The 17,890-nt window shown below is 33.7% G+C and overlaps 2 protein-coding genes across 2 annotated transcripts; both read left to right on the top strand.

The window, feature by feature from the left end:
* Window positions 1-3,765: 3,765 nt before the first annotated feature.
* PHP (PLANT HOMOLOGOUS TO PARAFIBROMIN) lies at window positions 3,766-9,213 on the top strand. Its single transcript, XM_006838957.4, has 4 exons — window positions 3,766-5,001; window positions 7,007-7,089; window positions 7,209-7,312; window positions 8,629-9,213. Exons 1-3 carry the CDS (start codon window positions 3,786-3,788, stop codon window positions 7,299-7,301), a joined length of 1,392 nt encoding a protein of 463 aa, XP_006839020.1. The 5' UTR covers window positions 3,766-3,785; the 3' UTR covers window positions 7,302-7,312; window positions 8,629-9,213.
* Window positions 9,214-12,383: 3,170 nt separating this feature from the next.
* On the top strand, window positions 12,384-17,106 carry LOC18429673 (non-specific lipid transfer protein GPI-anchored 15). Its single transcript, XM_006838956.4, has 3 exons — window positions 12,384-12,939; window positions 15,130-15,204; window positions 16,789-17,106. Exons 1-3 carry the CDS (start codon window positions 12,624-12,626, stop codon window positions 16,911-16,913), a joined length of 516 nt encoding a protein of 171 aa, XP_006839019.1. The 5' UTR covers window positions 12,384-12,623; the 3' UTR covers window positions 16,914-17,106.
* The last annotated feature ends 784 nt before the right edge of the window (window positions 17,107-17,890 follow it).

Below are 17,890 nucleotides of genomic sequence, written 5' to 3'. Positions count from 1 at the left end.
GCTACTCCAATTGGTCTTTCCTCACATTTATAGTCACTCAGAGGAGATATTACCAAGAGGGGGTTCAGAAAGGGTGCCACATGTGTGTAAAATTTGCTTTTGGTCCCAATGATACCCCTTTCAAGTATGCTAATTTTGTATGAATATGTTAGGTTATATTGTAATTTAAGATTTTATTTTACCATTAATCAAAAGTTATGCATTTATGTCTTAAACTTTCTCCATTCAATTTTTTTTAAATTTACCCCAATTAAAAAATACACCTATTTTTTTTTTTTGTGAACTACCCCAGTGATACCATTGATGTTTAGGTTCTAAGATATCCTAAAAATAGTATATAATAGTAAAAATAGTCTGTATTAGTAATCTTACCATCTTCGGACTTTTATTTTTCTCAAAAAATAAGAAATAAAACGTGATCCGAGGATGAAGACCTTGGACCGCTGTTTTTCTCAAAAAAATAAAAAAGAAAGACTGGCCCAGGGAAGGGGACCTGGGACCGCTCGGGCACTTCCCCTAAAGCTTGGGGCACTGCTCTACTGACGAAAAAAGCTTAAAAAAATAATAATTAAAATTCACTCCTAGGATCGAGAGATAATTTTGAAAAAAATAAAAAAAAACATTATTACTATAGGATAAATTTTAGGGTTCGTAAGTAAATCACTCAACTATACCAGTCGCGAATGCACATATTTGTATATCATATTGCTCTCTAGCTAAATACAACTAATTTTCTCCTTTAAAGCTGGAGCTACTCTGTCAAAGATATAAGATGCATGTATCTCCCAAAACAATCTCTCAAATAAAATTCAACTTTTGTAACGTTCTTAATCCATTTCAAGTAAAAACCTATCTTAAAGATAAACATGAAGAAATTGCCTTTAATGCAACTCCTAAAAATAGGAAAATAGATAAGGCTTCAACCTTATATTTAGGAAGAGAAATAGGAAACTCTTCCCAGCATGGTCCCAGTGGCCCTCTTGTTAATGGTATTGTACCCTAAATCCTATCCTTATTTCAGGGTCCCTATTTAGTTGGTAGATACTTGTCCCTACTCTTACCTGTGCCTTATACGTGTACAATAACCTGTGCCTTATACGTGTACTATATATGTGTGTGCACACACACACATACACAGAAATATATTTTTCAAGACAAATAGATAGTTGAAAATTTTAAAAATATTTTAAAAAAATGATAGTGACAAACTAAGTAGCAATATATTGTTAAATGGAAAATGCATTCATGCAGTCCCAACATTATTAAAACTTTAAGTTTTATTAAAATAACAGTATGTTGCAAGGAATAATACTTTTTTTTAGGAAATTGTGCTGGGGCTGGATTGGTCAGCCGTTGGTGTTAGCAAGGCCATATCTCAATTTCGATTCATACAGCTTAACTAGTCAAAAAAAAAAAAAAAAAAAAAAAAAATGCATTATTTTAAAAAGAATAATAAATATATATTGTATTTATAAAAAAAACCTGGATTCCCTCAATAAGAGGATATTCTGACATGTTGCATTTGCACCTCATTTCTACCTAAAGCTAAAAAAGTATTAGTTCAAAAATAAATAAGAAGATTATATATATGGTCCGGTTTGTATAGAGCCTAAAAATCAAATTAGAGCCTACGTTCAAATAGTGTCCAGAAATGTGGTTTCAACACTTGAATCTTTGTGGTAGCCTTAAAGTATATTTTCATCTTTATTTATGAAGTTTAAAGTTTAAAAAATAGCATAGATCGACAGATCTATGAAAACTTGAAAATTGATGGTCCAAAAATGTGTTACAAAATACACTATTTTCAAAACCTGAAATCCATTTTTTTCTCATGTCCATGTATTTTGATATCGAGATGATCAATTTGAGGATATTTGGGCATCAAAACAATATCTTCTAGTGAAATTTTTGATGTAGGCTCTAATTTGATTGTTTAGAGCCTCAACTCTATATAAAATTTTCCTTATATATTGGATATTCACTTAAAATTTTTCTTCGTTCTTTTTAATATTATCGTCATCATCATTATTATCATCTGAGCCTTATTCCAATTATTTGAGGTTGGCTATATTAATCTTGTTATGCCATATCATTCTATCAAGGGCCACATACCATCAAGAAAAGAGCCTGAGTTTAATTGGTTTGCACTTGACATTTTGTAACGTTAAGTCCTAGGCGGCTCAATTCTTATTAACGGTAGCTCAATTCTTAGGCTCAATTCTTATTAACGGTAGGCCCTCTCTCCACGAACTCATCCAAAATTTTTGAAATTTTGGCTTTAAAATTGAAAAAATGAATATATGTAATAACATATTAACACAAACTTTAAAATATTTTCATAATAACAATAAATATAACGGATATCTATGTAATTTTTTCAAATATAAAATACAATAAATTCCAAAAAAATCTCCCCCCCCCCCCCCCCCCCCCCCCCCCCCCCCCCACTCATGCCGGTTCAAACCCTAAATTAGTGCTCTCGAACAAAATACTTGTATTCCTAGTATAGAACTCAAAAAAATTACAATCTTCAAACCCCTTATAAACAAGGATATTTGAAGTCTACTTTGAACGTTAAACAATCCAATTAAGGTTGCAACGATATTTGTATTCCTGGTGCGGTTTCCATAAGGTTGCAACCTTAAACAATGCGCAACTTCAATTTTGATCATCACCGGTAAATTTTGATGTAAAATATTTTTAGGATTATCTCAAAACTATTTTCACATTTAATTATAAAATTTTAAACTTAAAAAATAGTTAAAATCAAGTAGATCTATAAACATATGGAAATTTAAAAAATGGATGGTTTAGATAATGTGTTGTAAGACGTACTATTTATGAGACTCAAAATCATTTTTTTTTTTTCATTATCATACATTTCGATGTCAAGATTCTCAATTACAAGGTTTTTTAATATTAAAATAATACTTTTCGATTGATTTTTGAGGTGCATCCATAGTTCTACATTTAGGTTGCAACCTTATATAAACTTTTTCCTTTCATAAATTTAAAGAGTGTGGTTTCCATAAGGTTGCAACCTTAAACAATCCATTTAAGGTTCACTTTCAAATTTTATCATAATATATAATTTTGATGTAAAATATTCTTAAGATTATCTCAAAATCTATTTTCATATTTATTTATAAAATTTTAAACTCCAGAAATGATTAAAATCAAGTAGATATATAAATATATGAATATCTTGAAAATAGACAGTCTAGATAATGTGTTGTAAAACACACCATTTCTGGGACTCCAATTCCTTTTTTTTTTATATAATCATTCATCTCGATTTCGAGATGATCAATTAGAGGGTTTTTCATTATTAAAACAACCTTTTTCGATGGATTTTTGAGGTGCATCTGTAGTTCTACATTTTAAGATTAATATAAACTTTTTCCAAATTAAAATCATACGATATTAGTATAGAGTATACTTAATATCCATTTACCCCCTCTCGTATAACTCAATATAGGATTATCTTTAGAACCCAAAATTTAGAGATGTAACTTCAAGCCATAGGCTAATCCCACTAAAAAAAAAGAAGCTCCTAGTTGTTATAAAACTGAAAATTAAAATTTTTATGTTAAAATAATAATCTAGTAATTCTTAAAATTTCATAATAAAAAAATATGGGTATTCTCATCGAGGGAGTATATATGTACACTATGATCTCGCGGGAACATCGCATACCCCAATTTTCAATCTCCAATTCTGATTTTTCGCGTATAAAAGGCGCTAACTGCTGTAGTTGCCCTCTGCAAGTTTCTTGCTCTGTAGCCATGGATCCTCTCTCTGCTCTTCGTGACTACACGAGCCGAGGAGACCTCCAAAAAATCGTCAGAATGGGTGATGAATTTTTCTTTGGCGATGAGTACTCTTTTCCCTGCAATTCTCCCACTTCTTTCCGATCGAAACAAGGTAGTCTTTATACCCTAGACTCTCTGGTTCACTACGTTAACAATGCCCACCTTAAACACACAGATTACATGCAAAATGCCCGTTTGTTGAAGCTCCAACCGGTCACTTTTACGGATAGGAAACCCCTTCTTGATTACCTTCAAGGAAAGATTTCATCTCACGACTCAATTGAACCGGTCTCCATAAACCCTAATTTCCCAAACCCTGGTTTTGCAAACCCTAGTTTTGCAAGTGTATCTGATCAACCCCTGGGCTATGATCCGTCTGCTCCTGAAAAGACCCTAAATTCGAATTTCACCCCATCGCTGAATCTCAATTCCATTGCTGAAGCACCCATCTCACTAAACCCTAGTTTTCCTGGACTAAATTATGGCAATGATCCTGGTGCCCAAAATTACGGTTTTGACCCTAGTGTTACTGTCGATGAGCCTGCAAGTGCCAATGGTCTGGTTGGAGAAGAAGGAAACAAGAAGAAACCTAGGATTTTGGATGGGACAGGGGCAGGATATATCAATTTGATTAGGACAATGGAGAGGCCATTGAAGGATAGGGAAACTCTGTTGGAGTGTAGACACAGAGACTTTCACACCATTTTGTTAAATTCTAGTAAGAGAGAGGAAGAGAAAGTCCGAAGGGATGGGGTTTTGGTGAAGAGTAGAGGAGATGATCGAAACTATTCTGAAGATTTTGGGCCAAGAGATTCGAAATATATCAGTGTTTTGAGGCCGTCGAAAGGGAGCAAAGTAGGTGAAGGGGTGCCGATTATTCTGGTTCCAAGTGCGTTCCAGACTCTAATTACTATTTATAATGTCAAGGAATTTTTGGAAGATGGGGTGTTTATACCAACTGATGTTAAGGTTAAGGCCATGACTGATGTGAAGCAGACAAAACCAGAGTGTGTAACTGTGCAAAAAAAGTTTAGTAGAGATAGGGTTGTTGCTGCCTATGAAGTTAGGGATAAGCCATCGGCTCTAAAGGCGGAGGATTGGGACCGGGTTGTAGCAGTCTTTGTTCTCGGAAAAGAGTGGCAATTTAAGGATTGGCCATTCAAGGATCATGTCGAGATCTTCAACAAAAGTAAGGTTCTATATCTTTATTTTTTTCTCGTTTTAGTTTTTAATCTTCCATTTTATGGGGGCCTGTTATTTTGGATTCTTGGGTTTGGTGATGGCTTAGATTGCATCTTTCTTTTAGTAGAATTTGCACTGTTGAATCAAGGGTTCAGACCTATTTATTTACTGTGCAGAGTTGCTTCTTTTTCACATGATGAGAATAAATAAGTACTTATGAATGGTTTAAACTTTCGAACTATAATCATCAACTTTTTAACTTAAGTCGGTCACATGTTTGTAATGTATGCAGCATTCAATCTTCCCCTTCTTATTGTTTCCCCTGTTCTTTAGTTCAATATTTCCTGTAATTTGAGCTAATACAACAAGATTTGTAACACTTAGCTGATTAGAGATGTCGAATGCCCAAGTCAAAATATAAAAACTATCTATTGTGGTTGACTCCTCATTAACCACTCCAATTTTCAAGAGTCTTATTCTCATCTCCTCCTTTAAGGACGTTGTGAAATGCCATTATCATCGACTAGATACTCTCGTAGACCACTTTCATAGCATCAAAATCCTTGAAGAGGCCGATGTCTTGTATCATGCCCATTTGATAACATTCAACATGTAACATTCATCTCATAATGATCAGAAAAAGGCAGAGAAAACACCATTTGCCAACTCAGACACTCTAAGACCCATTAAAAAAGCCTTAAGACCTAGATGGCCCAGGAATTACCAATGTACTTTCGTCAAAGTTTAGCTTATCAGGCCCCAAGAGGGATCACCTTATCTTAAATTCATGCAAATCACGAAGCATAGTTTTCCTTGATTCCTATTGCATGTCCTTGACTTGGGTGGCAACATGTCGGGGTGTGTTCGGGTCGACCCTGACCTGGACTTGAACCTGAACCGACTAGGTTTCAATTGGACCCGGGTTGGATCCAAGTCATTCGGACCTGGAGTTGTCCTGGACTCGGGTCTAGAAATTTTTTTTTTAAAAAAAAAGCATTTTATATATGTTTAGTACATAGACTTTTATACTGGGTTGAGTTGACTCGGACCTTGATCCGACCTGACTCGACCCGATTTGGGGTCCATGCCAGACCCGGACCCGACTTGGACCCTATCCCGCGGTCCAAAACGTGAACCCGGACGTGGTTCGGGTCGACCCCAGCCGCGTCGGCAGGTCGACTTGACATGATTGCCACCCCTATCCTTGACCCTAGTGCACTAGTACTCGGCCCTTTACAAACAAGCATTGGATAATCTTATCCGCTATTTTATCATCGTTCTACATTCTTTAACGTCATTGAAGCTCCTAGTGTTAACTTCATAAAGTAAGAGGTTTAAGAGTAAATTCCAAGTTCATATGGCAAACCTACAATGGATCAGGTAGTGATCAACGTCCTAGTGGAACATGAGACTTGGTTTTTGTGCCTTCCATGTTGTATATAAGCGTGCGAATCACCCAAATTTTTTTTGCACCGCCTCTCTAATGCAAAGTATTTCATCATCGTCGTCAAAGCCTTTTCCCAACTAATTGGGGTCGGCTACACAAATCTTGGTCTGCCATTTTGCTCTATGAAGGGCCATACCCTCAGTGAAAGCAAATAACGTAGGTTCAGGATTCATGATAAGTTTTACAGAGTTTTACGTTGGCTGCCTACTTAATACAACCCAGCTCCTTCCATGTTAAGGGAAAGTTTAAGGTCCCCACCTTTCTTAGACCCCTACCGTAAAGTATTTAAATGTATAAATGATAATTATGCTAATATCCATGGCATCCATGTTAACTATTATTTGAACTGCTATAAAAGAATGTGAACTACTATCATTTGAACTGCTACAGACACTGCATTGTTGATTTATTTTGAAAATATTTTGTTGAAAATTCTTATTATCAGTCTTAATTTCTGTTGGTGTAGAGATTATTATCAGAAGAGCAATTGCTGTCAATATGTTTACATGTTTAATACCTATTTAAACCGCACTCGGCATTTAACATAATTTCATCTATGATGCAGTAATTGGATTTTACATGCGTTTTGAGGACGATAGTGTGGAATCTGCTAAAACAGTAAAGCAATGGAACGTTAAGATCATTTCGGTTGGTATTGGGAAACTTGTAGTTTCATTTCAGCAACAATGTCGATTTCTGGAAGCTATTTTCGCACTGAAAGTTCCTGATTTTTCTCTCTTTCCATTTGACTTAAAACTGAAATGCAGATAAGCAAGAATAAGCGGCACCAGGACAGGGCGGCAGCTCTTGAGGTTTGGGATCGGCTAGAGGAGTTTGTTCGTTCACGTTCTCATTCTTGATGTGCTGCAAGGTTTGCATATTTCTTCTTCTTTTTATTCCTTACTCCACAGTTGTGATTACATTTTGACAATCAGAAGAAATTTTTTTAGGTTCTCATATATTTTTTCGTTACTAAATGGCATAATGTTTTGGGTGAAATTTGAGTTTCTCTTGCTTATGGTCCTTTTTCAATAATGATTAAGGTGAAGGTGGCTTGTGATTTTAGGGTCTCGTGGGAAATTCTTCTGGTTTATCTCACCGTGGAATTTGAACTAAAAGCATGGATTTTTATGGTCCTGTGGGAAATTCTTCCTGTTCATCTCACATGGAATTTGAACTAAAAGCATGGATTTTTATTTTGGAGTTGACCTTGAATTTAATTGTTGGTTAGCAGCCTGTGGAATCGATGTTCTTAGGAAGTTGAAGGAGTAACGAGAAGCGGTTAAAATGGTTTTTCTAGCACTACACATGGGCGATGTTCTCCTCAATAATAATAATAATAATAATAATAATAGTAGTAGTAGTAGTAATAATAATAACAACAACAACAAACAAATAATTAAATAAATAGTCAGGTCGGTCAGCTTTTTTGATGATATGGGACAAACTTCAAGGGTTGGAACCCTTCACCTCCCTCTCCTAAACTGATATGTCTACCATTAAGCTGAAGCCCAAGGGATGTGCATCATGTTTCATGTAATTTCTCTTTTCTAGTATTACATTCTGCGCCACTATATTAAAAACTTACCATTAAATTGTGATTGGAAAATGGTATGGTATTCCATTCTTTGACAATAGAGTTAATTATACAAGGGAAATTTGTCAAAATGCACCTAAGATATTGAAAAATTAACATTTTAGCCATAGGCTTTGATTTAATTTCACAATGTCAATAAAAAAACACATGATTTTGACTTGGAATAGTATAGAAAAGGTATAATGTTAAATAGTTGAAAGTTGAGATATATTTTGATACATTTCTTATTAATGATTTTGACTTGGAATAGTAGAGAAAAATGTATAATGTTAAGTAGTTGAAAGTTGAGATATATTTTGATAAATTTTCCGTTAATAAAAATGTTTCTTTAACCTGAGATTTCAAAATTGGCGTGGTAAACTATTTTCTGTCAACTTTAGCCCGATTGGGTTGTAGAAGTTCATGTCTTTTGTTTTCACTTCCATTTTCCTAGGAACACCTGGTACTTTTTTCAATGGAGAACTATTTATTGTGGAAGCAGTATGATAATAAATTGAAGAGTGGTTGTTTTAAATTTGTAGTAAAACTCCTACTAATTGAAAATACAAATCTGGTTAAACCCTTGACAACTGGTCTCTCTCTGAATCCAGGTGTCTCTTGCATTTTTGATACTTCTTATACTACTGAATTGTATGGAGCTGAACTGATAGATTTGGTGGATTCGCACTGATTTGTCTCGACACACGAAAGGGATGATTTCCGTACAACCAGAGAGCTAGCTGATCTTTTAATTTGACGTCACAAAAGTGTAGACGATTGATGATCCCCATCAAAGAAAATATCTTCAGCATGAAGAGGCTTCAATTGCCCACTTCCAAAAAGAAAAAAAAAGAAGAAGAGAGGCTTACAAATAGCCCGTATGCATCATTTTGTCACGTATTTATGGCTGCGAAATATAAATAACAAGTCATACCAGAAGTTTCTTCTCTCTAGTGGTTCTCAGAACTGTTGAATAGTTTTCCTCTCTGTAGTTGCTGTTGAGAATTTCTTCCTAGTAATGTGATATGGTGACTTTTGCAAACCTCAGAAATTTTCGAGTGCTCAAAACCTTGTCCCAGTTTGTGCTTCAATTGTGGTAATACATGTATCATAAACTTTTAGGAGTTAATTTATTATTCCTTGTATCATGAAGTTGTTGAAATTTTTTGAGTGAAGATGGCTGCTGTTATAAGGAAGTATTTGCCACTGACTGGAAACTTTAATTTCTCTATTCCTTACAATTGACAAATGCACTGCAATCTCTTCACTAAGGCCATGTCCTCACAACGATTCATCCACTTATTTATATAAGCTCATAAATATTTGGGGAAAACAAACACCTGAGAAATGCTTGTATCAATCTGATTGACTGTTGGTTTTTTCCGATAATTGTCAACACTGTAACCAATCAAACCATGGTCAAGTTTTAAAAATCTATGGTACGGGACTGAATTTTGTAGAGTCTTTCAATAATAATATATTGTATAAATTTATCTTATCCCCAATATGCAAATTGTGATTTTATTTTCACAGAGAGAGAGAGAGAGATTAACTCTCTTGATTTTAATTTCCTCTCATTAATTTAATTAATCAACATTGGTCAAAAGAAAAAAAAAAAACTATCGAGCTTAGGATTAACGGTGGGCAATGTAATTATGACTTGTTTCTTGAAATAAAGGTGACGATGGATGAAATCAAAGATGCCATTGCTTCCCAGGTGTGTATCGTATGACTTGGAGGTTCTTCATTGAGTATTGAACAAGTCTCAGGAAGGGGTTAAAGGCATGAAATTCAAGAACCACCTTAAATGAGAACGATTGGATTCAGACTAGGAGTGGGGCTATTGTAAGGCCTAGGGCTTTACGGTAAAAAGTAAAGAAGCATCTCAAGCCCACTCCAAGATGGGAAGTATTGGAACCGGAAACCATTATGATGGCCTGAAAATGAACCGAATCTTTACAAGATGTGAACGTTGAAGTTCTGATGATTGTAGATCTGGTGAATTTGCGAACACTTAAAAAGATGAATGTTTTAATAATGTACTAAGTGAACTCGAATCTCTTTATTTTTATACTAATAGTTGGTCAGATCCAAATGTCAATTTCTAGGTTTCCCGATAACATCTTTTTTGGTGAGATTTGAGTCGCAGCTTTGAAAAATCAAATCGTGACGCTACGCTGACTTTTTTCATTAAATATTCGGACTGGTAAGGCTTGTTTTGATTCCAGAATAATGTCAAGCATGGATGATTTTCGGGAAGGGCCAATTATCATGTAATGGCCTACGCTCCATAATGGAGTACCTTAAAAATTTGAACAAAAGGATAGTTATTTGAGAGTAATTTCTGAAATTACAAAGGAACGAGTAAAGAGCTTGAAAAGAGATTCAACAAAATATGGAAAAATATTGTTGAGATTTCAGCCCAAATAGATTTCTATTTTCCATCATCTTTAACTAAAAAGTTGGAAAAAGAAGCAACTACAATTGCAATATTTAAAGCCCAATTTATCTTAGGAGTAAACTTTATTCCCACGCTATTGGTTCACATAGGTTCTAGAAATCTATGGAGGGCAAATCAACAAAAAAAAAAAAAGACTCTTCTTCTTCTTCTTCTTTTTTTTTTAAAAAAAATATTGACTTGTTTCTCAGGTCTTAGTCTGCCCATGTGTTAGAAAAGATGTTGAATCATGTTGCTTGTATACTATGAGAAAAAATCATCTCTACTTGGTACAAAGTCATGTTTACTTTAGCCTCAAGATATGAATCATGTAACTTGAGGTGTGTCATAAAGTTCAACAAAATATTTTTGAGATTTTAAGATCAGCAGCACGCCCCCAGATTCTATATTTCACTGGTAAAGGAACTTGTGATTTCGTAATGTGAATGATCTTCTTGTACATTTTCTCTTAAATCTATATAAGAAAATGTGTCACAAAAATCAGAACGACACTAAAATAGCTGAGCACAAACTGATCGGTAATTCAATTAGCTCATCTGAAAACCTAGTCAGGATCGGTGGTCTGGATCGACAATCTAGGGGAGTGCATTGGCCAATTAAAGAAGAAAAAAAGAGACAAAAATATGTAAAAATAAAAAGGGGGATCGGTTCTAGTCGACTCTCTGGCGGTTCTGTCAAAGAATCGGCTGTCAGAGCGGGGCAGTTCGTGGTAGGAACTGACTAGTTCTGAACATTTGGTGGGAAGTGGACCAGTCCCAATTAGCCAGTTCTCTAGCAATTATGTTAGAGAACGGTAGTTTGTAGTGGGAAGCGGATCGGTCCGACCAATTAATCGGTTCTCCGAGAGAACTGGTTCTCTAAGAGAACCTAACGGTTTTTAAGTAGGACTGGCTGATTCTCGATATTTAGAGGGAAGTGGACCGATCCCATTGATTAGCGATCTTGATCCGGTGATTCCATTCTAAATCGTCATATTCTTGAACCTTGATTGAGCATGAAAACAAATTCACCCATTAATCCTGGTATACCAAGATGGTCCTATTTAAACATATAAAAAAAATCCGCATTATCTCTAATAAGAGCCAATATTCCAACAAAATATGGCCTCTGGTTTTTTAGCGTGAGAGAGGAGAGCATATTTGCACCTAAGCTGAGTATTTAACTAAATATAAATTGGAGTTAGTTTGGTCAGACACAAGTATCAGACCAGCCGCCGATGTTAAACTCTAGAAAAACGACCTCTACCCGTCTCCCCGAAATTTCCAGCCCCAGTCTGTTGGTTCATCAAAATCTTTTTTAAAAGTTTAAAATTTTAAGACCATTAGATTTTCAATTATGTTTTTTTTTTGTTCTTTTTACAAATATGATATTTTTATTTTATAAAATGCCAAACCCTTATATTAGTCAACTTTCTTTCCATTATCTTCTATTGCCTAAAAACCAATCTTACTTCCGTAGACCCCATTCTATAAATTTAGGCATGAAAAGAAAATGAATTTTTTTAAAATATTTTGACCTATTTTACAATGGCATTAATATCTTTTGAACTTAAAAAATGATTAATCAAGAACTTTATTAGTATTGTTAATGGATTATTATTATTTTTAATTGATTTAATTAAAGAAATTTCTCAAAAATGAATTATTTAACAATTAATATATTGTTATTATTTTAATTAATAATAATAATCATTATCATGATCAATAAAATTTGTATATGAAGTCACAAAAAAAAAAACGGATGAGTAAAATGTATAGGTTTGGATCAAATTTGTAAAAAAAAAAAAAAAAAAGAAAAAAAAAAAAGTAGATTTTAAAGTTGGGAGGGTGGGGGGAAGTGGTAAATGTGATTTTCCTGAATAGGAATCGTTGACAATGAAATGGTTCACCTAAGACGCAAAAAACGCACGAGTTGTTAAAGTTGTTCATCCACAAATACCCACATCTCATCCCTCTGCAAATCCATATCTATATAAACCCCCTCTCTCTCTCTCTCCACTGCTCCCGGAAACCCAGTAAAGGCACCAACAACCTCTCTCTCTCTATAAAAGCCCACCTTTCTCTGGAATCCTCTCTCTCTACGTAAATTCACGGCGCTCTGTTTCTCTCTCCACGTATATTCTCTCTCTAGAAAGAGGAATAATTAGGTATGGGTTTGAAGGCAGCAACAGCAGTCCTGTTGGTGGCCACGGTTTGCAGGCTGTTGGCCTGTGCATTTGCTCAGACGAGCTGCACAACCGCTATAATAAGCCTCTCTCCATGCCTCAATTACATTTCCGGAAACTCTTCGACTCCGGCGCCCACCTGCTGCTCTCAATTGGCCAACGTTGTGAGCACTCAGCCACGGTGCCTGTGCACGATACTCGGAGGCGGCGGCTCTCTCGGGATCACCATTAACCAGACCAAAGCCTTGGAGCTCCCCGGTGCTTGCAACGTCCAGACGCCGCCTGTCAGCACGTGCAACTGTAAGTTTCTCTACCCTCTCATTCTCTAACCAGAAAGCCTCAAGTATCCAAGGGAATTATAGAAATATATTCGTCTCTTCTTCTCTTTTTCTCTCCCCAATTACTGCCAATGGAAACTGAAAATAAAGAAGGATTAATTATGAATCTATTATTATATTCAAAATATTAGAGAATTAAGCTTTAAAATGGAGCTTCATAATTTTGCTTGCTCGACTGAATACCATTTTGCAAAAAGAAAGAAGCTAGGAGAAAACTGCATATATATTTATATATTTTTGCATTGGCAAACGATTCATTTGGTTTTAATATTAAAATTGTAAAGGTCAATCAAGTCTAAAACTCTCTGTATTGCCGTTTTATGATTTCTTTTACTTAGAGAAAATAACTTGATTTTCGATTTCTCTTGCAATTGAATTGTTCTTTAAATGGAAATATTTTCTTATGCAAATCTTTTTTACACAAAAAAAAAAAAAGAAAACCAGGACTGGAAAATATAGGGCTGGCTGAATCTTTGCAAATCTATTTTTCTTGGTAAGTCCATTCATTTCTGCATAATTCAAGACTAGCAATTAATTTTAGGAAAAAGTTAGAAAAATATTTTAAGTCTACATCTCCCAACATATTGCCTGGACCTTCAATTTTTAAGATTTTGTGTTTACTGACATGTTTGATTTGAACCATTTTTAGAGTTTAAATTTTATAATTAGATATAAAAAAAAAGATCTTCCTAAAATATTTCACCAAAAATAGTACATCCCCCAACATATTGTCTGGACCTACATTTTTTAAGATTTTTTTTGTGTTTATAGACATGCTTGAACCATTTTTTGGAGTTTAAAATTTATAATTAAATATAAAAATAGATCTGCCTAAAATATTTCACCAAAATTAAATCTTATTACAATGTTTGGAAACCTCACCCTTAATTTTATGGTTGAATCTTTAGGATGGATAGAATTTCAAAACATGGAGAGCACTCTCCATATATTAATCTTGATAAATAATATGCAAGACCCCCATATTTAATATGCAAAGGACTCTCTTTATATTTGATAAAAAATATACAAGACCCATATAAAGTTCAGTTAAAGATAAATATCAATAGTTATTGATAAATACTAACTAATCTTATCAATAGATACCAACAGTTAAAGATAATGTATTTTCAGTGACGTTACCTATTTTCTAGAAAATCATGTGGCTAAATCTTTTTACAGGAAAAAATAAAAATATTAAAATGATTATAGAGCCTCAAAAAATTATCTAGGTGGTTAAATGTACTAAACATTTTTCTTAGTGGATATATATATTAAACATTTTTCTTAAACTGCATATTGGGTTTGTCATTTAAAAAAACAGGGGTATTTGGGTAATTTAACACCATTAAGTGGCCATTAGCATATTTTTTATCCCATAAATTATCCCACTCATCGGCTTCCAAATGCGGAATAATGTTTCAGGTTTGGAAAACTATGTATGTAACCCTTATTGGGATTACAAATCTAAAGCATTTTAAGTATTTTTTAAATAGGTCAAGGAGTATACCTATTTTGCAAAACGATGAGTAAATTAAGATAAGTAATCAATGGGTAAAAATCATACTAGAAATTGCATGATAATGGTAAATATAATCCATGTGCCAATGGATATTAAAAAATATGTATACCATTGTTCTTTAGAAATTATATTGCACAGATATGAAATACTCAGGTGATTAAAAGTAGCAAAACATAGTCTGATCCATTGTGGTTAACGACTCGACCATGTCTATTAACACCATCGAATCAAAGGGATTGGAAGATGATGGAGGGATAGTGGATCTACAGATGAATCCATGACATGTTTGATGGGTCCGCTCCCTCCACCTCTCGATGAATTGATCGTATGGTGACGACTGCTAGATCATGTCGTTACTTATGACCATAGGGATCATTTTATGCGGCCCATATCTATGTTTTTTCTTATAGTACGGTGATTATCAAAGGCTTGTTTTTTAAATCCTAAGATATCTTGGTCATATCTTGTGTGTTTTGATAGGCTTTTTGAAATTAAAGCAATAGTGGTAGATTAAATGCTAAAATGGTCCATCTCTTAAATAGTTTTGATAAATTTCCCTCATGTCCATTGAATGTCTACTAATAATTATGCCACTAAATTGTGCAAATTATTTATTTGTCCCTTTTTTTTTAGCACCTGGGGGAGCACCTTCGGAGTCGCCTGCCGGGTCTCCTGAAGGATCGGTCGAGCCAGTTCCAGTTCCTGGAGGTAAGAAAAGTCCCTTTTTTTTTTTTTGTAATATTAGTTGTAAAGCATGGGACCACCAAGTGAATTTGGAAGATTTTTTTGCAAATAAAAATGCTCATCACCAATAGCTTTGTGTCATTGACCACGGCTTGAAGAAAATATTGCAATGGCTTTTATAACAGGAACAGCCATTAGACATCGTAATTGAACAACATTATTCAAGTTTTTTGCTCCACCTTCGTCTTAAAGCCTCCTTGGCATAACCAATGTCCCCAAAATCGAACCGAAACTGACCTAACAGGTAAATCGGCCGATTCAACCATTCTAACTAGACGAGTACCGGACGGTCAAAAAAGTGTTGAAAAAAATAAAAAAGATAAAAAAAAAAAATCTAGTAAAATATGAAAAACATATAAACAATGATTAAAACAAAACACATTCAAATGAAGTGAAAATTAATGAAAAAAATGAATTTTAACAAATTGATTACTGTATAGGGGTATTTTTAAAATTTTATGAAAAATATGAGAAAATATAAAATTGAGTATTAATGACCAAAACAAATTTTATTCTTTACCATAATGTAAAGAATATTTAAAAATCATTCAAACCAAATTCCTTATTTTTGAGAATTTATATATATTTTCTTGAATTTTTTTTTAAAATACATGTTGATCAACAAAACCGAAGGTTTCAGACGGTTAGATCGCCCTGATGGCGCAATGCCGTTATTTAACCCTCCGTATCGACTATAGGGATAGTAGCATACAAGCATGCCGCAGCTAGTTTGTAAGATCAAGGGCATTTATGAAAAAGTGAATATTAAAGTTCAAGATACTTAAAAAAAAAAAATTACAGTTATAAAACAAAAAGTTATCCACATTAATACATAATATTTACATAAGTGTTGAATTCAAGATGATATAGATGCCAACTACCCAAAAGAACATGATAGAGATGCTTGACGGGTGCAAGCACCATTCCGTGGCTCAGATTAAGCTCAACTTATCCAAAGGCTACAAAGTGATTTATATATATTAAGCTCAACTTATCCAAAGGCTACAAAGTGATTTATATATATATATATATATATATATATATATATATATATATATATATATATATATATATATATATATATATATATATATATATATATATATATATATATTATTTATTTATTGTGAAAATTAGACATCCATACCATTCAAAAACCGGCATATCCATTAAAAATAAAATTAAAAAATATTTTGAATAAAAAAATTAACCAAAACACCTTTCAGGGGTATTTTGGTTAATTATTTTATTCAAAATAATTGTTTATTTTTATTAGATGTACCCTAAAAAAATGAATACACACCCCAATTATAGGTAAGAGAATTTGTAATTAAAAATAATAATTAAAAAAAAAAAAAAAGAAGAAGAAGAAGAAGAAAAGAAAAGACGAAAAAGAGAAGTCCAAATCAATTTGCTACCCTCGAATCTTCTCACATTAAATCTTATCCGTTGGAAGGGTGCTTGTACAACCTCTAGTTTTCCTTTGCATTATTAGGGGGTTAACTTCATATACTTTCATTATTAACTGCTATTTATTTTATTTTTCAGGTAAAGGGGCTAACACCCCACCTGCAGTTAGTGGAGCAGGATCCATTGGAGTCCTAAGGAACACACCACCTTCTCTCCTCTTCCTTGTCTTGCTTCTTTGTAACCAACATGCACACCTCTTCTAAGTTGTTATTCACCACAGCTGTTCATAACTTTTGAGTATTATGTGATTTTCCTTTTTTCCTATTTTTTTAATTTGGGGTGTGGGATGTGTGATTTGTTCCTTTGTTTCTGTTTTCCTGTGTTATGGAGTTATGGTGCGTAAGGATTATTGTATGTTTACATATACACATATATGGAGACATTTGTTATTTGTTTGATTTGAGGTATTAAAACTTTAGTGAATTGCACTTGTTGAGCTGTAATTCTTTTGATGTAATTATGCATATATAGCATGGAGTAATATTTTTGGGACTGCATACGATAAGACCATTTATTTCAAATAAAATGAGGTCATTATCAATCATAGCCGTTAGATTGAAATTGAAATCATGCGGCTAGGGAGGCAATGGAAAGTTTGAGAAAAAAGTTAATTGAGTCTTCAGTATGGTCATTAGCACAAATACTGGATTCCACATCTAATGCCTAAATTATGACCTTCTTGTGCTAAAAATATATGTCGATTATTTGAATGTATATTCTTTCAATTTTCCCACAGTAAGACAAAATTCACCACAAAAAATGATTCGTGTTTATGGGCTCAAAATCTAGTAAATATATATAAAGGGATAATTTATAAAGAGATTGTTTATCTTCTGTATGTAGAAGTAACAATCATTATTGTCCCTTATATTTCAAAATGAGTGGTTGTAAGAGTGTCATTAAATAGACATAAAGTTCCAAAAAAAAAAATATTGGATTTTTTTATTCACCCTAAGCCTTCCAATCTGATATCTAATGAGTAGGTATGATTGTGACTCCAAGTATAAAACATAAATGGTATCTTTGTAAACAATCCCCATTATGGTTCCCTTTGGATTTGTTTTTCAAAGGAGCTTGGGTAGAATAAATAAATAAATGAAAATAAGCGTCATTTTCTATCAGTTCTTTATTTTTTTAATTATTATGAGCAACATGAACGTCCAATATTCAATCCTAGAAT

Source organism: Amborella trichopoda, chromosome 3, assembly GCF_054954075.1.
Source record: "Amborella trichopoda isolate Santa Cruz 75 chromosome 3, AtrichopodaSantaCruz75HAP2 v2.0, whole genome shotgun sequence".
NCBI lineage: Eukaryota > Viridiplantae > Streptophyta > Magnoliopsida > Amborellales > Amborellaceae > Amborella > Amborella trichopoda.
Note: the sequence above shows the minus strand (reverse complement) of the source record. Positions and strands in the feature narration are given on the sequence as shown.